This window comes from Pelobates fuscus, chromosome 9, assembly GCF_036172605.1.
Source record: "Pelobates fuscus isolate aPelFus1 chromosome 9, aPelFus1.pri, whole genome shotgun sequence".
Classification (NCBI taxonomy): Eukaryota; Metazoa; Chordata; class Amphibia; order Anura; family Pelobatidae; genus Pelobates; species Pelobates fuscus.
Window position 1 is genome coordinate 170,400,114 of NC_086325.1, and position 25,086 is coordinate 170,425,199.

General features: G+C 45.7%; 2 protein-coding genes across 2 annotated transcripts in view; one reads left to right on the plus strand and one right to left on the minus strand.

The window, feature by feature from the left end:
- LOC134572708 (caM kinase-like vesicle-associated protein) overlaps positions 1–6,018 on the plus strand; it is a 76,985-nt gene extending 70,967 nt beyond the window's left edge. The window contains exons 6-11 of the mRNA XM_063431820.1: positions 613–733; positions 1,125–1,200; positions 1,276–1,412; positions 1,931–2,009; positions 2,090–2,177; positions 5,301–6,018. Coding sequence (XP_063287890.1) covers positions 613–733; positions 1,125–1,200; positions 1,276–1,412; positions 1,931–2,009; positions 2,090–2,177; positions 5,301–5,537 — 738 coding nt within the window. The 3' untranslated portion in view covers positions 5,538–6,018. The remainder of the gene's footprint in view (positions 1–612; positions 734–1,124; positions 1,201–1,275; positions 1,413–1,930; positions 2,010–2,089; positions 2,178–5,300) is intronic.
- Positions 6,019–8,410: 2,392 nt separating this feature from the next.
- Positions 8,411–25,086, minus strand: part of LOC134573382 (metabotropic glutamate receptor 6-like) — a 60,335-nt gene continuing 43,659 nt past the window's right edge. The window contains exons 7-10 of the mRNA XM_063433116.1: positions 12,970–13,109; positions 11,950–12,885; positions 11,392–11,651; positions 8,411–9,068 (exon numbers count right to left, since the gene is read on the minus strand). Of these exons, the coding sequence (XP_063289186.1) occupies positions 11,403–11,651; positions 11,950–12,885; positions 12,970–13,109 (1,325 nt within the window). The 3' untranslated portion in view covers positions 8,411–9,068; positions 11,392–11,402. The remainder of the gene's footprint in view (positions 9,069–11,391; positions 11,652–11,949; positions 12,886–12,969; positions 13,110–25,086) is intronic.

A 25,086-nucleotide genomic window follows, 5' to 3' on the forward strand; every position in this document is an offset into this window, starting at 1 on the left:
CTAAGATGGAGGTGGCTCTCTCTATACTGACTGCCAGGTGTAATGGGCGGAGCTTATAACAATGATTGACAGGGAGCTAAGATGGAGGTGGCTCTCTCTATACTGACTGCCAGGTGTAAAGGGCGGAGCTTATAACAATGATTGACAGGGAGCTAATATGGAGGTGGCTCTCTCTATACTGACTGCCAGGTGTAAAGGGCGGAGCTTATAACAATGATTGACAGGGAGCTAAGATGGAGGTAGCTCTCTATACTGACTGACAGGTGTAATGGGCGGAGCTTATAACAATGATTGACAGGGAGCTAAGATAGAGGTGGCTCTCTATACTGACTGCCAGGTGTAAAGTGCGGAGCTTATAACAATGATTGACAGGGAGCTAAGATGGAGGCGGCTCTCTCTATACTGACTGCCAGGTGTAAAGTGCGGAGCTTATAACAATGATTGACAGGGAGCTAAGATGGGGACGACCAGAATGAAGAGGTGTAGATTTTCCACATTTAATCCTATTTTTCACACCTCACAGCTATATTGTTATTAAATAAAGTGATAAGTAATATTAAACTGAACTAAATATTGTGTGATATAAAGCCGGTGCCCCTCTGTCTCCCCCAGCTGGAGAACTTGATGTATTACAATCAGAATAATCACTCGAAGGTCGTCCTGCGAGATTTCTATCTGTCCTGCTTTGAGAGCGGAGAGATCACAGAGCCCTGTGGGACCCCCGAATACCTCGGTAGGTAATGTACGAAGAGATCTGAATCTGGGTCTGTCACATGTCAGATATCTTCCACGCTGTGTGTTACCATTAAATAACGTTGCTTCACTCTGACATCAAATCCATCTAAAACTGCCCAGCCATGCATGTGCTTTAAATCTGCATACATTTCCCATAATTCCTTGCGTACTTCCTGAGTGAAGCCCTGCAAGTGATACAGTACTGAGGTCAATGTGGATTTATTGCTGGAGCAGAGGATTGTGGGAAGTTATCCGATTTGCATACGATGTTAATTAGTTCATTTACCGCACGTTATCCCACCATGCTATTTAAGGATGGAGCAAGCTCTGTATTTCATTTGCTGTTTGAAAGTTTATTGTTGGGACATGGTAATCTGTTTGGCCCCCAGCTCCGGAGGTGGTGTCGCGGCACCGATACGGGCGTCCCGTGGATTGCTGGGCAGTGGGTGTTGTGACGTATATTCTGTAAGTACACGTCTCCTGACACAAACTAATCGCAGTCCTTTGAATCCAAGTGTTTCACGCATTTTCTCATCACAGGCTCTCTGGAAACCCCCCATTCTACGACGAAAATGAAGAGGAAAACAACGAAAGCCATAACCGGAAAATCTTTCGCAAGATCCTGGCTGGCGAGTACGAGTTTGATTCGCCATACTGGGACGTTATCTCTGCCTCAGGTAGGTGGCCCGGGCGGGAGTCTGGTTCACGCACCCAGGATTACGGGAGTACCTGGATTGGGGCCCATTTGTTTGCCGTGTGTAAGCCTTTAACCTTCTTCAATACGGCCTGCCGGGAGAACATTAATGTATCATCCTGCGTCTTTTTACATATTATTTTCTGCGTAGCTATTGAGTTTTCCTTTCTGTAAACCAAACGATTGGCTAGTGAACATTTCCCTTGATGTTTTTTCATGAATAAAACTACTTGCCTACTAATTACATAATCCCTGCTCAGCAAGAGGTCACGACTGTCTCAAACTGCACAAATTAAAGCTGGGATTGGCTGGGACTATCCAGGCCGAAGCAGCAGCAACCAATAGAAATGATATCAAAAAAGTGTCCAGATGGCAGGCTGACATAAAACGTTTGTTTCTTTCCGGCAATTAATGAATGGCAGCATGGTTTGGTGGGTATTTTGGGGAGGGGCACGGTTACGTTTTAGTAAAGGTTTTACATTTTCCTATTTTGTTCTAAAGCCAAGGATCTTATATCGCGACTGATGGAGATGGACCAGGAGCTAAGAATCACAGCGCAGGATGCACTGAGCCATATCTGGTGAGAGCCGGCGCCACCCCTCAGCGCAGGGTCTGGGTTCCAGATATCTCTCCTTTCTATAACAAAGTCTGTTTCCTCAGGATATCGGGGAACGCAGCCTCCGAGAGGAATCTCAAAGATGGAGTCTGTGCACAGATAGAGAAGAATTTCGCTAAAGCCAAGTGGAGGGTCAGTGGTCAACACCAGACTATAGTGACCGGTCCCAAACCACGATCCTGTAACAATACAGACTGTAGTGACCGGTCCCAAACCACGATCCTGTAACAATACAGACTATAGTGACCGGTCCCAAACCACGATCCTGTAACAATACAGACTATAGTGACCGGTCCCAAACCACGATCCTGTAACAATACAGACTATAGTGACCGGTCCCAAACCACGATCCTGTAACAATACAGACTATAGTGACCGGTCCCAAACCACGATCCTGTAACAATACAGACTATAGTGACCGGTCCCAAACCACGATCCTGTAACAATACAGACTATAGCGACCGGTCCCAAACCACGATCCTGTAACAATACAGACTATAGTGACCGGTCCCAAACCACGATCCTGTAACAATACAAACTATAGTGACCGGTCCCAAACCACGATCCTGTAACAATACAGACTATAGTGACCGGTCCCAAACCACGATCCAGTAACAATACAGACTACAGTGACCGGTCCCAAACCACGATCCTGTAACAATACAGACTATAGTGACCGGTCCCAAACCACGATCCTGTAACAATACAGACTATAGTGACCGGTCCCAAACCACGATCCTGTAACAATACAAACTATAGTGACCGGTCCCAAACCACGATCCTGTAACAATACAGACTATAGTGACCGGTCCCAAACCACGATCCTGTAACAATACAGACTATAGTGACCGGTCCCAAACCACGATCCTGTAACAATACAAACTATAGTGACCGGTCCCAAACCACGATCCTGTAACAATACAAACTATAGTGACCGGTCCCAAACCACGATCCTGTAACAATACAAACTATAGTGACCGGTCCCAAACCACGATCCTGTAACAATACAGACTATAGTGACCGGTCCCAAACCACGATCCTGTAACAATACAGACTATAGTGACCGGTCCCAAACCACGATCCTGTAACAATACAGACTATAGTGACCGGTCCCAAACCACGCTCCTGTAACAATACAAACTATAGTGACCGGTCCCAAACCACGATCCTGTAACAATACAGACTATAGTGACCGGTCCCAAACCACGATCCTGTAACAATACAGACTATAGTGACCGGTCCCAAACCACGATCCTGTAACAATACACACTATAGTGACCGATAATAAACCACGATCCTGTAACAATACAGACTATAGTGACCGGTCCCAAACCACGATCCTGTAACAATACAGACTATAGTGACCGGTCCCAAACCACGATCCTGTAACAATACAGACTATAGTGACCGATAATAAACCGGGATCCTGTAACAATACAGACTATAGGGACCGATAAGAAAACGAGATCCTGTAACAATACAGACTATAGGGGCCAATAATAAACCGCAATCCTGTAACAATACAGACTATAGCGACCGATAATAAATTGAGATCCTGTAACAATACAGACTATAGCGACCGATAATAAACCGGGATCCTGTAACAATACAGACTATAGGGACCGATAATAAACCGGGATCCTGTAACAATACAGACTATAGCGACCGGTCCTGAACCGCAATCCTATAACAATACAGACTATAGCGACCGATAATAAATTGAGATCCTGTAACAATACAGACTATAGCGACCGATAATAAATTGAGATCCTGTAACAATACAGACTATAGTGACCGATAATAAACTGGGATCCTGTAACAATACAGACTATAGTGACCGATAATAAATTGAGATCCTGTAACAATACAGACTATAGCGACCGATAATAAACCGGGATCCTGTAACAATACAGACTATAGGGACCGATAATAAACCGGGATCCTGTAACAATACAGACTATAGCGACCGGTCCTGAACCGCAATCCTATAACAATACAGACTATAGCGACCGATAATAAATTGAGATCCTGTAACAATACAGACTATAGGGACCGATAATAAACTGGGATCCTGTAACAATACAGACTATAGCGACCGGTCCTAAACCGCAATCCTATAACAATACAGACTATAGGGACTGATAATAAACTGGAATCCTGTAACAATACAGACTACAGCGACCAATAATAAACCGGGATCCTGTAACAATACAGACTATAGGGACCGATAATAAACCGGGATCCTGTAACAATACAGACTATAGCGACCGATAATAAACCGGGATCCTGTAACAATACAGACTATAGTGACCGATAATAAACCGGGATCCTGTAACAAAACAGACTATAGTGACCGATAATAAACCGGGATCCTGTAAACTATAGTGACCGATAATAAACCGCAATCCTATAACAATACAGACTACAGCGACCGGTCCTAAACCGCAATCCTATAACAATATAGACTATAGTGACCGATAATAAACCGGGATCCTGTAACAATACAGACTATAGGGACCGATAATAAACCGGGATCCTGTAACAATACAGACTATAGCGACCGATAATAAACCGGGATCCTGTAACAATACAGACTATAGGGACTGATAATAAACCGAGATCCTGTAACAATACAGACTATAGTGACCGATAATAAACCGAGATCCTGTAACAATACAGACTATAGCGACCGGTCCTAAACTGCAATCCTATAACAATACAGACTATAGTGACCGATAATAAACCGAGATCCTGTAACAATACAGACTATAGCGCCCGGTCCTAAACCGCAATCCTATAACAATACAGACTATAGGGACCGATAATAAACTGGGATCCTGTAACAATACAGACTATAGCGACCGATAATAAACCGGGATCCTGTAACAATACAAACTATAGTGACCGATAATAAACCGAGATCCTGTAACAATACAGACTATAGCGCCCGGTCCTAAACCGCAATCCTATAACAATACAGACTATAGGGACCGATAATAAACTGGGATCCTGTAACAATACAGACTATAGCGACCGATAATAAACCGCAATCCTATAACAATATACACTATAGGGACAGATAACAAACCGAGATTCTGTAATATTACAGACTATAGCGACCGATAATAAACCGCAATCCTATAACAATATACACTATAGGGACAGATAACAAACCGAGATTCTGTAATATTACAGACTATAGTGACCGATAATAAACCAGGATCCTGTAATAGTGTATTTTTCTCCACCCCACAGAAAGCCATTCGAGTTACCACCTTCATGCAGCGTTTGAGGGCCCCAGAGACGAGCGCTGGCCGCCTCCCCGTCACCCCACGGTCCTCTATGAGTATGTCCCATGAAGTCACCGTGGAAGCCTGTCCTCCATCTCCAACAGCTTCTCCGTCTCCAACAAAACACAGTCCCCAGAGACTGCTGGAACCGTCCGAGAGTCAGGGACAGATAACCGGACAGCAAGAGCATGGTGGAACTTAATGGCCAACCTGGCATATGCTCCAGAGCGGGGCCTGTAGAGGTGGAGCTGGACCCACTACCCTAGATTTCACCATTTGGGTGATTTCAGAGCTGGAACCGGGAAGTGGGTGAAGGTAAAGCAGGCCGGGGAGAAGGCAGACCACCAGGAATCTATGGGATTCGTGGGAGGGGGGGGGGGGTTATTAACTGATGCACTGACCACAGTGACTGGCCATGCCAGTGCTAGGAATGTAGCCACATAGTCCCTGGCAAGGAGCCAGCCAAGCCATTCTCCAGCCATTTCTGACTGCTCCCAGGTCAGGCAATCAATGCATGAGATCTGCATGTTTACATGGTGTAACCCTTACTCTGTTACAGAGGCCGGTACCCTGAGAGGCCAGGGGTTAAACCAAATAAAAGCAAATTACATAATGTGTGAGTCGTTACAGCTTCCAACACATACTGAGATGTCATCTGCCACCACTCCAACAGCCTTCCCTGGTACACACACACTGTGCCAGCCTTCCCTGGTACACACTCACTGTGCCAGCCTTCCCTGGTACACACTCACTGTGCCAGCCTTCCCTGGTACACACTCACTGTACCAGCCTTCCCTGGTACACACTCACTGTGCCAGGCTTCCCTGGTACACACTCACTGTGCCAGCCTTCCCTGGTACACACACTCACTGTGCCAGGCTTCCCTGGTACACACTCACTGTGCCAGCCTTCCCTGGTACACACACTCACTGTGCCAGGCTTCCCTGGTACACACTCACTGTGCCAGGCTTCCCTGGTACACACACTCACTGTGCCAGCCTTCCCTGGTACACACTCACTGTGCCAGCCTTCCCTGGTACACACTCACTGTGCCAGCCTTCCCTGGTACACACTCACTGTGCCAGGCTTCCCTGGTACACACTCACTGTGCCAGGCTTCCCTGGTACACACTCACTGTGCCAGGCTTCCCTGGTACACACACTCACTGTGCCAGGCTTCCCTGGTACACACTCACTGTGCCAGCCTTCCCTGGTACACACTCACTGTGCCAGCCTTCCCTGGTACACACTCACTGTGCCAGCCTTCCCTGGTACACACTCACTGTGCCAGCCTTCCCTGGTACACACTCACTGTGCCAGGCTTCCCTGGTACACACTCACTGTGCCAGGCTTCCCTGGTACACACTCACTGTGCCAGCCTTCCCTGGTACACACACTCACTGTGCCAGGCTTCCCTGGTACACACTCACCGTGCCAGCCTTCCCTGGTACACACACTCACTGTGCCAGCCTTCCCTGGTACACACACTCACTGTGCCAGCCTTCCCTGGTACACACACTCACTGTGCCAGCCTTCCCTGGTACACACACTCACTGTGCCAGCCTTCCCTGGTACACACACTCACTGTGCCAGCCTTCCCTGGTACACACTCACTGTGCCAGCCTTCCCTGGTACACACTCACTGTGCCAGCCTTCCCTGGTACACACACTCACTGTGCCAGTGTTACAGATGCAGCAGTAAAGTGAGTCACATAGGTTGGTTGCCAAGTAGCAATATTTAAAGAGACACTACAAAAAGTGTAAATTTAATTTAAAGACCATAAACAAACAGGGGGGAAAAAAGCACTAAACTGTGTGTGTGTGTATATATAGAATGCAAGTAAATGATAAATAAAAGTTAGTTCAACTTCAATGGCAGCCATTTTGTGGGCATTTCCCATAATGCCTCTGGATTTTGATTGTGCAGTGCTGCCCCCACCGGCTGAATGACACCATCAGTAACCCTAAATTCGGTCTTTAATGATGCAATATGGGGGGCCCACCGCCACGCTGCCAAACACCCCACAGACATACAGTGAGAGCCCACAAACAGAGGAATTCCTTTATTGAACAGCCCTTCCTCCTATTGGACTAATCCGGGTGATGGAACTTGTGTCAATGTGGGACCATGCTGGGAGATTCCCATAATGCAATGCTGGGCTTGCTGAACATTGGGTTTAATATCATGAAGGCAGGGAAGGGGTTAAAGAAAGCTTCCATGGTGCAGGAACCCAAGAGGTTAAGTTTGATTAAAATGGTCCTTAGCAAAGTCCTCGCCTGTAAGAGGGTTAAATAAACAATCGTAGGGTTCTGGGAGAGAAAGATTTAATAGTGCTTAGATGGGGTGTCTTGGAGGTTAATGAGGGGTTTACGGCACAGTGGTGGGGTATCTGTAAGAAATTAGGGGTTACCTGAAGGTGGGGTTTGGTATTTGGTAAGGATGGGGTTAGTTGTACTAGGAGGGGTATTTGGCAATGATGGAGTTAAGTATGCTAAGAAGGTGTAACGGACCGTTTGACTCACAAGGGGATAAAAACCATTTAGGCGATAATCCCCTTCCAGATGGACCAGCAGCTACTGCAATCACCAATCTCCTGAACTGCAAACTACACGAATTCACCAACTCCCGAACAAGAGACACACGAACCCTGGAAGCAGCCGAACAGCTTACACTCCTGGCAATCGGCATACAATCAAATCCCCCCCAAGAATGAGATGACACTTCACTTTGAGGGTTAAGCAGGAACTCCTTTACTGGGGCTACCTGCCCGGCTTTTATGCAGTTTTCCCATCTGGTCCCCTAGGGGAGTGTCCACCAGGTGGGAATCCTGCATAAAAGCCGGGCAGGTAGCCCCAGTAAAGGAGTTCCTGCTTAACCCTCAAAGTGAAGTGTCATCTCATTCTTGGGGGGGATTTGATTGTATGCCGATTGCCAGGAGTGTAAGCTGTTCGTATGGCTTTTCCTGTTCGGCTGCTTCCAGTGTTCGTGTGTCTCTTGTTCGGGAGTTGGTGAATTCGTGTAGTTTGCAGTTCGGTTTTTTATCCCCTTGTGAGCGAAACGGTCCGTTACAGAAGGGTATTTGGCAGGGAGGGGGTTAATTATACTAAGAAGGGTATTTGGCAGGGAGGGTGTTAATTGTACTAGATGGGGTATTTGGCAGGGAGGGGGTTAATTGTACTAGGAGAGGAATTTGGCAGACATTGAGTTAATTATGCTAGGAGAGGTATTTGGCAGGGATGGGGTTAATTGTGCTAGGAGAGGTATTTCGCAGGGGGTAGGGGGTTAATAGTACCGGGTGGAGTACCTGGCAAAGAGGGGTTTAATTGTACTAGGAGGGGTATTTGGCAGGGAGGGGGTTAATTATACTAGGATAGGTATTTAGCAGGGAGGGGGTTAAATGAACTAGGAGGGTGTTAATTGTACTAGGAGGGGTATTTGGCAGGGAGGGGGTTAATTGAACTAGGAGCGTATTTGGCAGGGAGGGGGTTAATTATACTAGTTGGGGTATTTGGCAGGGATGGAGTTAATTATACTAGGAAGGGTATTCGGCAGGGAGGGGGTTAATTGTACTAGAAGGGGTTTTTGGCAGGGGAATTGTAATGTTGCCATGCCCGTTCTCATTCTGCACTCCTGCTGTGTGAACATCATTTCCAGGGCCGGCAGCCACTTACAGTCTTGGTTACTGTATAACTTGGCCTCAGATGAGGTGCCAGGTGCGCTGTTTCACATAATTCTGCAATAAGAAGACAGACAAATTACCATGTTTACAATATTTCATAATGTACCCCGTCTATTCCCACACGGAGCTCTCTATCATCCTTCCCTCTATCCCAACGCGGGGCTCTCTATCATCCTTCCCTCTATCCCCACGCGGGGCTCTCTATCATCCTTCCCTCTATCCCCACGCGGGGCTCTCTATCATCCTTCCCTCTATCCCCACGCGGGGCTCTCTATCATCCTTCCCTCTATCCCCACGCGGGGCTCTCTATCATCCTTCCCTCTATCCCCACGCGGGGCTCTCTATCATCCTTCCCTCTATCCCCACGCGGGGCTCTCTATCATCCTTCCCTCTATCCCCACGCGGGGCTCTCTATCATCCTTCCCTCTATCCCCACGCGGGGCTCTCTATCATCCTTCCCTCTATCCCCACGCGGGGCTCTCTATCATCCTTCCCTCTATCCCCACGCGGGGCTCTCTATCATCCTTCCCTCTATCCCCACGCGGGGCTCTCTATCATCCTTCCCTCTATCCCCACGCGGGGCTCTCTATCATCCTTCCCTCTATCCCCACGCGAGGCTCTCTATCATCCTTCCCTCTATCACCACGCAGGGCTCTCTATCATCCTTCCCTCTATCCCCACGCGGGGCTCTCTATCATCCTTCCCTCTATCCCCACGCGGGGCTCTCTATCATCCTTCCCTCTATCCCCACGCGAGGCTCTCTATCATCCTTCCCTCTATCCCCACGCGAGGCTCTCTATCATCCTTCCCTCTATCCCCACGCGGGGCTCTCTATCATCCTTCCCTCTATCCCCATGCGGGGCTCTCTATCATCCTTCCCTCTATCCCCACGCAGGTCTCTCTATCATCCTTCCCTCTATCCCCACGCGGGGCTCTCTATCATCCTTCCCTCTATCCCCACGCGGGGCTCTCTATCATCCTTCCCTCCATCCCCACGCGGGGCTCTCTATCATCCTTCCCTCCATCCCCACGCGGGGCTCTCTATCATTCTTCCCTCTATCCCCACGCGGGGCTCTCTATCATCCTTCCCTCTATCCTCACGCGGGGCTCTCTATCATCCTTCCCTCTATCCCCACGCGGGGCTCTCTATCATCCTTCCCTCTATCCCCACGCGGGGCTCTCTATCATCCTTCCCTCTATCCTCACGCGGGGCTCTCTATCATCCTTCCCTCTATCCCCACGCGGGGCTCTCTATCATCCTTCCCTCTATCCCCACGCGGGGCTCTCTATCATTCTTCCCTCTATCCTCACGCGGGGCTCTCTATCATCCTTCCCTCTATCCCCACGCGGGGTTCTCTATCATCCTTCCCTCTATCCCCACGCGGGGCTCTCTATCATTCTTCCCTCTATCCCCACGCGGGGCTCTCTATCATCCTTCCCTCTATCCTCACGCGGGGCTCTCTATCATCCTTCCCTCTATCCCCACGCGGGGCTCTCTATCATCCTTCCCTCTATCCCCACGCGGGGCTCTCTATCATCCTTCCCTCTATCCCCACGCGGGGCTCTCTATCATCCTTCCCTCTATCCCCACGCGGGGCTCTCTATCATCCTTCCCTCTATCCCCACGCGAGGCTCTCTATCATCCTTCCCTCTATCCCCACGCGGGGCTCTCTATCATCCTTCCCTCTATCCCCACGCGGGGCTCTCTATCATTCTTCCCTCTATCCCCACGCGGGGCTCTCTATCATCCTTCCCTCTATCCCCACGCGGGGCTCTCTATCATCCTTCCCTCTATCCCCATGCGGGGCTCTCTATCATCCTTCCCTCTATCCCCATGCGGGGCTCTCTATCATCCTTCCCTCTATCCCCACGCGGGGCTCTCTATCATCCTTCCCTCTATCCCCACGCGGGGCACTCTATCATCCTTCCCTCTATCCCCACGCGGGGCTCTCTATCATCCTTCCCTCTATCCCCACGCGGGGCTCTCTATTATCCTTTCCTCTATCCTCACGCGGGGCTCTCTATCATCCTTTCCTCTATCCTCACGCGAGGCTCTCTATCATCCTTCCCTCTATCCTCACGCGAGGCTCTCTGTCATCTTTCCCTCTATCCCCACCCGGGGCTCTCTATCATCCTTCCCTCTATCCTCACGCGAGGCTCTCTGTCATCTTTCCCTCTATCCCCACGCGGGGCGATCTATCATCCTTCCCTCAAGGCCAGAGTAGCCAAACTGAACGCATAGCTGTATTTCTTCAATTAGACTATTTTGACTTTAAATTATGAACTCACTTTGAATTCTCACGTTAGCAAATAACCCTGAGAGAGTTATACGATAGAGTTGTTGTGGACCAGAGATATTTTTATGCCAATACGTTACCTCCATGTGAATCACTTGCTTTCAGGCAGGCTTTTTTCGGTGGGCTTGCTTTCCCCGTTCTGCCGCTCGCTGTTTTTCTGTGACAGTCTGGTGGACATGGTGGCTGCCGTTGCCACTGCTTTAAAGCTTCTCTTCCGTTTCTGCACATTCTGCTCTGGGTGGAAGAGGATGATGTAAACCTTGGGCACATAGAGCATTCCCAGAGAGACAGACGCACTCAGGCTCATGGACACTGTCAGCGTGGTGGTCTGGATGTAGATCTGAGTAAAGGAAGCACTGTGAGACCCACAAAGCTTGAGCTATAACCAGTCATGAAGTGAAAGACTCACAAATGGCAGTGGTGGCAGGAAAACAACAACAACCTTGGACCAGGTCCAGTGAGTGGTCATGGAAAGATGGTCTCAGACCCACAGACATTAAACACCTAATAATGGAGCTGTCACAAACAATGTGATACAGGAAGAAACATTGGATATCCACAGTATGGCTAATCTGGATGAGCACACTTATTGCGATATGGAGAGTAATGATCTGAAATCGTGATGGTAGCCGCATCACCTTCTCTGCAGACTGCGCAGTGCCGAAGAAGATGGGAACAAATGCCAACCACACAATACAAGTGGTGTACATCGTGAAGCCAATGGGTTTGGCCTCGTTGAAGTTCTCAGGCACTCCCCGGGCCTTCACTGCATACACTGTACAGGTTACCATAAGCAAGATAGAGTACATCAGGCAGCTAACCAGCGACAGGTCAGACATGTCACATTTTAGGACGCCGCTGGCTAACTCCGGGTTAGGCGTACGCTGCTCCTCATAGTCAATAACACTGTGTGGGGGCAGTACTGCCAGCCAGACGGCTGTGCCAACCAGCTGAACACAGATGAGGCTGAATGTGATTGCCAGCTGAGAGGCAGGGCTGATGAAACGCGGTGGAGTCACTGACCTTTTCCCTTGCTCAAAGATACGGTAGATCCTGTTGGTTTTAGTCAAGAGAGCAGCATAGGAGATGCACATCCCAAGGCCCAAGAAAAGTCGACGTAGGGCACAAACGGCCACACCAGGTTCAGCCATCATCAGAAATGTGATTGCATACATCAGGAAAATGCCAGTGAGCAGAACATAGCTCAATTCTCGTCCAGACGCTCGCACAATGGGGGTATCATTAAAACGCACAAGCGTTCCCACCACAAATAGAGTGCTCAGAATCCCCAAAATGCTGAGAAAAAGTGGCAGAATGGCCCAGGGTGAATGCCACTCCAGCTTGACAATGGGGGTGGGGCGGCAGGCCGTACGGTTAACATTAGGCCTCATATCGAAAGGGCACTCCTGGCAGGTGAAATCATCAAACTGGTACTGGTACCCGTCACACAGCTCACAGTGCCAACAACACGATACCCCCTTTACCATTTTCTTTCGCTCCCCAGGTTGACATGGAAGGCTGCAGACAGAGGAAGGGATGTCCGATTGGCCACCATACCACTGCATCTCTTCAATCTGGGGTTCAGAAAGTGTAAATTAGTCAATACCCTCAGCATTATAGTGGAATGAAATAAAAGGCAGCGGTGGTGAAACACTCACATTGAGTCTTAGATACTCTGTCCACTGTCCGATTACTCGGTAAGATGGAGCAGAATCATTCGTCATCTGATACTGAAATATATCATAGCGGCCTGGGGCATCACCGTTCTCATTGAACATCACCGGTGTTCCAGCGCTTCCTAAACAGAAAAAAAGAAAAGGCCTGCTAAGTACGGAGCCTAAACTGTGTCCTCTCACACTCTACTTACACAAAGGGGGCCTGCTGATATATAGATATAGGGGAGTGGAGGCATAGAAGGTAGGATACATACTGATATATTGGGGTCAGGATTAGAAGGTAAGATACATACTGATATATTGGGGGTCAGGATTAGAAGGATGGATACATACTGATATATTGGGGGTCAGGATTAGAAGGTAGGGTGCATACTGATATATTGGGGGTCAGGATTAGAAGGTAGGGTGCATATTGATATATTGGGGGTCAGGATTAGAAGGTAGGGTGCATATTGATATATTGGGGGTCAGGATTAGAAGGTAGGATACATACTGATATATTGGGGGTCAGGATTGGAAGGTAGGGTGCATACTGATATATTGGGGGCAGGATTAGAAGGCAGGGTACATACTGATATATTGGGGGGCAGGATCAGAAGGTAGGATACATACTGATATATTGGGGGTCAGGATTAGAAGGTAGGGTACATACTGATATATTGGGGTCAGGATTAGAAGGTAGGATACATACTGATATATTGGGGGTCAGGATTCGAAGGTAGGGTACATTCTGATATATTGGGGTCAGGATTAGAAGGTAGGATAAATACGGATATATTGGGGGTAGGATTAGAAGGTAGGGTACATACTGATATATTGGGGTCAGGATTAGAAGGTAGGATACATACTGATATATTGGGGGTAGGATTACAAGGTAGGGTACATACTGATATATTGGGGGGCAGGATTAGAAGGCAGGGTACATTCTGATATATTGGGGGTCAGGATTAGAAGGTAGGATACATACGGATATATTGGGGGTCAGGATTAGAAGGTAGGATACATTGGGGCTCAGGATGAGAAGGTAAGATACATACTGATATATTGGGGGCAGGATTAGAAGGTAGGATACATAATGATATATTGGGGGCAGGATTAGAAGGTAGGGTACATACTGATATATTGGGGGCAGGATTAGAAGGTAGGGTACATACTGATATATTGGGGGCAGGATTAGAAGGTAGGGTACATACTGATATATTGGGGGCAGGATTAGAAGGTAGGGTACATACTGATATATTGGGGTCAGGATTAGAAGGTTGGATACATACTGATATATTGGGGGGCAGGATTAGAAGGTAGGATACATACTGATATATTGGGGGCAGGATTAGAAGGTAGGATACATACTGATATATTGGGGGTAGGATTACAAGGTAGGGTACATACTGATATATTGGGGGGCAGGATTAGAAGGCAGGGTACATACTGATATATTGGGGGTCAGGATCAGAAGGTAGGATACATACTGATATATTGGGGGTCAGGATTAGAAGGTAGGGTACATACTGATATATTGGGGTCAGGATTAGAAGGTAGGATACATACTGATAAATTGGGGGTCAGGATTAGAAGGTAGGGTACATTCTGATATATTGGGGTCAGGATTAGAAGGTAGGATACATACTGATATATTGGGGGTAGGATTACAAGGTAGGGTACATACTGATATATTGGGGGGCAGGATTAGAAGGCAGGGTACATACTGATATATTGGGGGCAGGATTAGAAGGTAAGATACATACTGATATATTGGGGGCAGGATTAGAAGGTAGGGTACATACTGATATATTGGGGTCAGGATTAGAAGGTAGGGTACATACTGATATATTGGGGGCAGGATTAGAAGGTAGGGTACATACTGATATATTGGGGGCAGGATTAGAAGGTAGGGTACATACTGATATATTGGGGGCAGGATTAGAAGGTAGGGTACATACTGATATATTGGGGGGCAGGATTAGAAGGTAGGATACATACTGATATATTGGGGGCAGGATTAGAAGGTAGGATACATAATGATATATTGGGGGGCAGGATTAGAAGGAAGGGTACATACTGATATATTGGGGGGCAGGATTAGAAGGCAGGGTACATACTGATATATTGGGGGTCAGGATTAGAAGGTAGGATACATAATGATATATTGGGGGCAGGATTAGAAGGTAGGGTACAAACTGATATATTGGCGGCAGGATTAGAAGGCAGGGTACATACTGATATATTGGGGGTCAGGATTAGAAGGTAGGATACATAATGATATATTGGGGGTCAGGATTAGAAGGTAGGATACATAATGATATATTGGGGGTCAGGATTAGAAGGCAGGGTACATACTGATATATTGGGGGCAGGATTAGAAGGTAGGGTACATACTGATATATTGGCGGCAGGATTAGAAGGCAGGGTACATACTGATATATTGGGGGTCAGGATTAGAAGGTAGGGTACATACTGATATATTGGGGGCAGGATTAGAAGGTAGGGTACATACTGATATATTGGGGGCAGGATTAGAAGGTAGGATACATAATGATATATTGGGGGCAGGATTAGAAGGTAGGGTACATACTGATATATTGGGGGCAGGATTAGAAGGTAGGGTACATACTGATATATTGGGGGCAGGATTAGAAGGTAGGATACATAATGATATATTGGGGGCAGGATTAGAAGGTAGGGTACATACTGATATATTGGGGGCAGGATTAGAAGGCAGGGTACATACTGATATATTGGGGGCAGGATTAGAAGGTAGGGTACATACTGATATATTGGGGGTCAGGATTAGAAGGTAGGGTGCATACTGATATATTGGGGGGCAGGATTAGAAGGCAGGGTACATACTGATATATTGGGGGGCAGGATCAGAAGGTAGGATACATACTGATATATTGGGGGTCAGGATTAGAAGGTAGGGTACATACTGATATATTGGGGTCAGGATTAGAAGGTAGGATACATACTGATATATTGGGGGTCAGGATTAGAAGTTAGGGTACATTCTGATATATTGGGGTCAGGATTAGAAGGTAGGATACATACTGATATATTGGGGGTAGGATTAGAAGGTAGGGTACATACTGATATATTGGGGTCAGGATTAGAAGGTAGGATACATACTGATATATTGGGGGTAGGATTACAAGGTAGGGTACATACTGATATATTGGGGGGCAGGATTAGAAGGCAGGGTACATACTGATATATTGGGGGTCAGGATTAGAAGGTAGGATACATACTGATATATTGGGGGTCAGGATTAGAAGGTAGGATACATTGGGGCTCAGGATGAGAAGGTAAGATACATACTGATATATTGGGGGCAGGATTAGAAGGTAGGGTACACACTGATATATTGGGGGCAGGATTAGAAGGTAGGGTACATACTGATATATTGGGGTCAGGATTAGAAGGTTGGATACATACTGATATATTGGGGGGCAGGATTAGAAGGTAGGATACATACTGATATATTGGGGGCAGGATTAGAAGGTAGGATACATAATGATATATTGGGGGGCAGGATTAGAAGGAAGGGTACATACTGATATATTGGGGGGCAGGATTAGAAGGCAGGGTACATACTGATATATTGGGGGTCAGGATTAGAAGGTAGGATACATACTGATATATTGGGGGTCAGGATTAGAAGGTAGGATACATTGGGGCTCAGGATGAGAAGGTAAGATACATACTGATATATTGGGGTCAGGATTAGAAGGTAGGGTACATACTGATATATTGGGGGCAGGATTAGAAGGTAGGGTACATACTGATATATTGGGGGCAGGATTAGAAGGTAGGGTACATACTGATATATTGGGGTCAGGATTAGAAGGTTGGATACATACTGATGTATTGGGGGGCAGGATTAGAAGGTAGGATACATACTGATATATTGGGGGCAGGATTAGAAGGTAGGATACATTGGGGCTCAGGATGAGAAGGTAAGATACATACTGATATATTGGGGTCAGGATTAGAAGGTAGGGTACATACTGATATATTGGGGGCAGGATTAGAAGGTAGGGTACATACTGATATATTGGGGGCAGGATTAGAAGGTAGGATACATACTGATATATTGGGGGTAGGATTAGAAGGTAGGGTACATACTGATATATTGGGGTCAGGATTAGAAGGTTGGATACATACTGATATATTGGGGGGCAGGATTAGAAGGCAGGGTACATACTGATATATTGGGGGTCAGGATTAGAAGGTAGGACACATAATGATATATTGGGGGGCAGGATTAGAAGGAAGGGTACATACTGATATATTGGGGGGCAGGATTAGAAGGCAGGGTACATACTGATATATTGGCGGCAGGATTAGAAGGCAGGGTACATACTGATATATTGGCGGCAGGATTAGAAGGCAGGGTACATACTGATATATTGGGGGTCAGGATTAGAAGGTAGGATACATAATGATATATTGGGGGTCAGGATTAGAAGGCAGGGTACATACTGATATATTGGGGGCAGGATTAGAAGGTAGGGTACATACTGATATATTTGCGGCAGGATTAGAAGGCAGGGTACATACTGATATAATGGGGGTCAGGATTAGAAGGTAGGGTACATACTGATATATTGGGGGCAGGATTAGAAGGCAGGGTACATACTGATATATTGGGGGTCAGGATTAGAAGGTAGGATACATAATGATATATTGGGGGTCAGGATTAGAAGGTAGGGTACATACTGATATATTGGGGGCAGGATTAGAAGGTAGGGTACATACTGATATATTGGGGTCAGGATTAGAAGGCAGGGTACATACTGATATATTGGGGGTCAGGATTAGAAGGTAGGGTACATACTGATATATTGGGGGCAGGATTAGAAGGCAGGGTACATACTGATATATTGGGGGTAGGATTAGAAGGTGGGGTACATACTGATATATTGGGGGCAGGATTAGAAGGTAGGGTACATACTGATATATTGGGGGCAGGATTAGAAGGTAGGGTACATACTGATATATTGGGGGGCAGGATTAGAAGGCAGGGTACATACTGATATATGGGGGTAGGATTAAAAGGTAGGATACATACTGATATATGGGGGGTAGGATTAAAAGGTAGGATACATACTGATATATTGGGGGTAGGATTAGAAGGTAGGATACATACTGATATATTGGGGGTCAGGATTAGAAGGTAGGATACATACTGATATATTGGGGGCAGGATTAGAAGGTAGGGTACATATTGATATATTGGGGGCAGGATTAGAAGGCAGGGTACATACTGATATATTGGGGGCAGGATTAGAAGGTAGGGTACATACTGATATATTGGGGGGCAGGATTAGAAGGCAGGGTACATACTGATATATTGGGGGTAGGATTAGAAGGTAGGATACATACTGATATATGGGGGGTAGGATTAAAAGGTAGGGTACATACTGATATATTGGGGGCAGGATTAGAAGGTAGGGTACATATTGATATATTGGGGGCAGGATTAGAAGGCAGGGTACATACTGATATATTGGGGGCAGGATTAGAAGGTAGGGTACATATTGATATATTGGGGCAGGATTAGAAGGTAGGATACATACTGATATATTGGGGGGCAGGATTAGAAGGCAGGGTACATACTGATATATTGGGGGTCAGGATTAGAAGGTATGATACATACTGATATATTGGGGGCAGGATTAGAAGGTAGGGTACATACTGATATATGGGGGTAGGATTAAAAGGTAGGATACATACTGATATATGGGGGGTAGGATTAAAAGGTAGGATACATACTGATATATTGGGGGTAGGATTAGAAGGTAGGATACATACTGATATATTGGGGGTCAGGATTAGAAGGTAGGATACATACTGATATATTGGGGGCAGGATTAGAAGGTAGGGTACATATTGATATATTGGGGGCAGGATTAGAAGGCAGGGTACATACTGATATATTGGGGGCAGGATTAGAAGGTAGGGTACATACTGATATATTGGGGGGCAGGATTAGAAGGCAGGGTACATACTGATATATTGGGGGTAGGATTAGAAGGTAGGATACATACTGATATATGGGGGGTAGGATTAAAAGGTAGGGTACATACTGATATATTGGGGGCAGGATTAGAAGGTAGGGTACATATTGATATATTGGGGGCAGGATTAGAAGGCAGGGTACATACTGATATATTGGGGGCAGGATTAGAAGGTAGGGTACATATTGATATATTGGGGCAGGATTAGAAGGTAGGATACATACTGATATATTGGGGGGCAGGATTAGAAGGCAGGGTACATACTTATATATTGGGGGCAGGATTAGAAGGTAGGGTACATACTGATATATGGGGGGTAGGATTAAAAGGTAGGATACATACTGATATATTGGGGGTAGGATTAGAAGGTAGGATACATACTGATATATGGGGGGTAGGATTAAAAGGTAGGGTATGTACTGATATATTGGGGGCCAGGATTAGAAGGTAGGGTACATATTGATATATTGGGGGCAGGATTAGAAGGTAGGATACATACTGATATATTGGGGGTAGGATTAGAAGGTAGGATACATACTGATATATTGGGGGGCAGGATTAGAAGGCAGGGTACATAATTATATATTGGGGGCAGGGTACATACTTATATATTGGGGGGCAGGATTAGAAGGTAGGGTACATACTGATATATGGGGGGTAGGATTAAAAGGTAGGATACATACTGATATATTGGGGGTAGGATTAGAAGGTAGGATACATACTGATATATGGGGGGTAGGATTAAAAGGTAGGGTACATACTGATATATTGGGGGCCAGGATTAAAAGGTAGGGTACATATTGATATATTGGGGGCAGGATTATAAGGCAGGGTACATACTGATATATTGGGGGCAGGATTAGAAGGTAGGGTACATACTGATATATTGGGGGGCAGGATTAGAAGGCAGGGTACATACTTATATATTGGGGGGCAGGATTAGAAGGTAGGGTACATACTGATATATGGGGGGGTAGGATTAAAAGGTAGGATACATACTGATATATTGGGGGTAGGATTAGAAGGTAGAGTACATATTGATATATTGGGGGCAGGATTAGAAGGCAGGGTACATACTGATATATTGGGGGCAGGATTAGAAGGTAGGGTACATACTGATATATTGGGGGGCAGGATTAGAAGGTAGGGTACATACTGATATATGGGGGGTAGGATTAAAAGGTAGGGTACATACTGATATATTGGGGGTAGGATTAGAAGGTAGGATACATACTGATATATGGGGGTAGGATTAGAAGGCAGGGTACATATTGATATATTGGGGGCAGGATTAGAAGGCAGGGTACATATTGATATATTGGGGGCAGGATTAGAAGGCAGGGTACATACTTATATATTGGGGGGCAGGATTAGAATGTAGGGTACATACTGATATATTGGGGGGCAGGATTAGAAGGCAGGGTACATACTTATATATTGGGGGGCAGGATTAGAAGGTAGGGTACATACTGATATATGGGGGGTAGGATTAAAAGGTAGGGTACATACTGATATATTGGGGGCAGGATTAGAAGGTAGGGTACATATTGATATATTGGGGGCAGGATTAGAAGGCAGGGTACATACTGATATATTGGGGGCAGGATTAGAAGGTAGGGTACATACTGATATATTGGGGGGCAGGATTAGAAGGCAGGGTACATACTTATATATTGGGGGGCAGGATTAGAAGGTAGGGTACATACTGATATATGGGGGGTAGGATTAAAAGGTAGGATACATACTGATATATTGGGGTCAGGATTAGAAGGTAGGATACATACTGATATATTGGGGGGCAGGATTAGAAGGTAGGATACATATTGATATATTGGGGGTCAGGATTAGAAGGCAGGGTACATACTGATATATTGGGGTCAGGATTAGAAGGTAGGATACATACTGATATATTGGGGGTAGGATTACAAGGTAGGGTACATACTGATATATTGGGGGGCAGGATTAGAAGGCAGGGTACATACTGATATATTGGGGGTCAGGATTAGAAGGTAGGATACATACTGATATATTGGGGGTCAGGATTAGAAGGTAGGATACATTGGGGCTCAGGATGAGAAGGTAAGATACATACTGATATATTGGGGGCAGGATTAGAAGGTAGGGTACACACTGATATATTGGGGGCAGGATTAGAAGGTAGGGTACATACTGATATATTGGGGTCAGGATTAGAAGGTTGGATACATACTGATATATTGGGGGGCAGGATTAGGAGGTAGGATACATACTGATATATTGGGGGCAGGATTAGAAGGTAGGATACATAATGATATATTGGGGGGCAGGATTAGAAGGAAGGGTACATACTGATATATTGGGGGGCAGGATTAGAAGGCAGGGTACATACTGATATATTCGGGGTCAGGATTAGAAGGTAGGATACATACTGATATATTGGGGCTCAGGATGAGAAGGTAAGATACATACTGATATATTGGGGTCAGGATTAGAAGGTAGGGTACATACTGATATATTGGGGGCAGGATTAGAAGGTAGGGTACATACTGATATATTGGGGGCAGGATTAGAAGGTAGGGTACATACTGATATATTGGGGTCAGGATTAGAAGGTTGGATACATACTGATGTATTGGGGGTCAGGATTAGAAGGTTGGATACATACTGATATATTGGGGGGCAGGATTAGAAGGCAGGGTACATATTGATATATTGGGGGCAGGATTAGAAGGTAGGATACATAATGATATATTGGGGGGCAGGATTAGAAGGAAGGGTACATACTGATATATTGGGGGGCAGGATTAGAAGGCAGGGTACATACTGATATATTGGGGGTCAGGATTAGAAGGTAGGACACATAATGATATATTGGGGGGCAGGATTAGAAGGAAGGGTACATACTGATATATTGGGGGGCAGGATTAGAAGGCAGGGTACATACTGATATATTGGCGGCAGGATTAGAAGGCAGGGTACATACTTATATATTGGCGGCAGGATTAGAAGGCAGGGTACATACTGATATATTGGGGGTCAGGATTAGAAGGTAGGATACATAATGATATATTGGGGGTCAGGATTAGAAGGCAGGGTACATACTGATATATTGGGGGCAGGATTAGAAGGTAGGGTACATACTGATATATTGGCGGCAGGATTAGAAGGCAGGGTACATACTGATATAATGGGGGTCAGGATTAGAAGGTAGGATACATAATGATATATTGGGGTCAGGATTAGAAGGTAGGGTACATACTGATATATTGGGGGCAGGATTAGAAGGTAGGGTACATACTGATATATTGGGGTCAGGATTAGAAGGCAGGGTACATACTGATATATTGGGGGTCAGGATTAGAAGGTAGGGTACATACTGATATATTGGGGGCAGGATTAGAAGGTAGGATACATTGGGGCTCAGGATGAGAAGGTAAGATACATACTGATATATTGGGGTCAGGATTAGAAGGTAGGGTACATACTGATATATTGGGGGCAGGATTAGAAGGTAGGGTACATACTGATATATTGGGGGCAGGATTAGAAGGTAGGATACATACTGATATATTGGGGGTAGGATTAGAAGGTAGGGTACATACTGATATATTGGGGTCAGGATTAGAAGGTTGGATACATACTGATATATTGGGGGGCAGGATTAGAAGGCAGGGTACATACTGATATATTGGGGGTCAGGATTAGAAGGTAGGACACATAATGATATATTGGGGGGCAGGATTAGAAGGAAGGGTACATACTGATATATTGGGGGGCAGGATTAGAAGGCAGGGTACATACTGATATATTGGCGGCAGGATTAGAAGGCAGGGTACATACTGATATATTGGCGGCAGGATTAGAAGGCAGGGTACATACTGATATATTGGGGGTCAGGATTAGAAGGTAGGATACATAATGATATATTGGGGGTCAGGATTAGAAGGCAGGGTACATACTGATATATTGGGGGCAGGATTAGAAGGTAGGGTACATACTGATATATTGGCGGCAGGATTAGAAGGCAGGGTACATACTGATATAATGGGGGTCAGGATTAGAAGGTAGGGTACATACTGATATATTGGGGGCAGGATTAGAAGGCAGGGTACATACTGATATATTGGGGGTCAGGATTAGAAGGTAGGATACATAATGATATATTGGGGGTCAGGATTAGAAGGTAGGGTACATACTGATATATTGGGGGCAGGATTAGAAGGTAGGGTACATACTGATATATTGGGGTCAGGATTAGAAGGCAGGGTACATACTGATATATTGGGGGTAGGATTAGAAGGTGGGGTACATACTGATATATTGGGGGCAGGATTAGAAGGTAGGGTACATACTGATATATTGGGGGCAGGATTAGAAGGTAGGGTACATACTGATATATTGGGGGGCAGGATTAGAAGGCAGGGTACATACTGATATATGGGGGTAGGATTAAAAGGTAGGATACATACTGATATATGGGGGGTAGGATTAAAAGGTAGGATACATACTGATATATTGGGGGTAGGATTAGAAGGTAGGATACATACTGATATATTGGGGGTCAGGATTAGAAGGTAGGATACATACTGATATATTGGGGGCAGGATTAGAAGGTAGGGTACATATTGATATATTGGGGGCAGGATTAGAAGGCAGGGTACATACTGATATATTGGGGGCAGGATTAGAAGGTAGGGTACATACTGATATATTGGGGGGCAGGATTAGAAGGCAGGGTACATACTGATATATTGGGGGTAGGATTAGAAGGTAGGATACATACTGATATATGGGGGGTAGGATTAAAAGGTAGGGTACATACTGATATATTGGGGGCAGGATTAGAAGGTAGGGTACATATTGATATATTGGGGGCAGGATTAGAAGGCAGGGTACATACTGATATATTGGGGGCAGGATTAGAAGGTAGGGTACATATTGATATATTGGGGCAGGATTAGAAGGTAGGATACATACTGATATATTGGGGGGCAGGATTAGAAGGCAGGGTACATACTGATATATTGGGGGTCAGGATTAGAAGGTAGGATACATACTGATATATTGGGGGCAGGATTAGAAGGTAGGGTACATACTGATATATGGGGGTAGGATTAAAAGGTAGGATACATACTGATATATGGGGGGTAGGATTAAAAGGTAGGATACATACTGATATATTGGGGGTAGGATTAGAAGGTAGGATACATACTGATATATTGGGGGTCAGGATTAGAAGGTAGGATACATACTGATATATTGGGGGCAGGATTAGAAGGTAGGGTACATATTGATATATTGGGGGCAGGATTAGAAGGCAGGGTACATACTGATATATTGGGGGCAGGATTAGAAGGTAGGGTACATACTGATATATTGGGGGGCAGGATTAGAAGGCAGGGTACATACTGATATATTGGGGGTAGGATTAGAAGGTAGGATACATACTGATATATGGGGGGTAGGATTAAAAGGTAGGGTACATACTGATATATTGGGGGCAGGATTAGAAGGTAGGGTACATATTGATATATTGGGGGCAGGATTAGAAGGCAGGGTACATACTGATATATTGGGGGCAGGATTAGAAGGTAGGGTACATATTGATATATTGGGGCAGGATTAGAAGGTAGGATACATACTGATATATTGGGGGGCAGGATTAGAAGGCAGGGTACATACTTATATATTGGGGGCAGGATTAGAAGGTAGGGTACATACTGATATATGGGGGGTAGGATTAAAAGGTAGGATACATACTGATATATTGGGGGTAGGATTAGAAGGTAGGATACATACTGATATATGGGGGGTAGGATTAAAAGGTAGGGTATGTACTGATATATTGGGGGCCAGGATTAGAAGGTAGGGTACATATTGATATATTGGGGGCAGGATTAGAAGGTAGGATACATACTGATATATTGGGGGTAGGATTAGAAGGTAGGATACATACTGATATATTGGGGGGCAGGATTAGAAGGCAGGGTACATAATTATATATTGGGGGCAGGGTACATACTTATATATTGGGGGGCAGGATTAGAAGGTAGGGTACATACTGATATATGGGGGGTAGGATTAAAAGGTAGGATACATACTGATA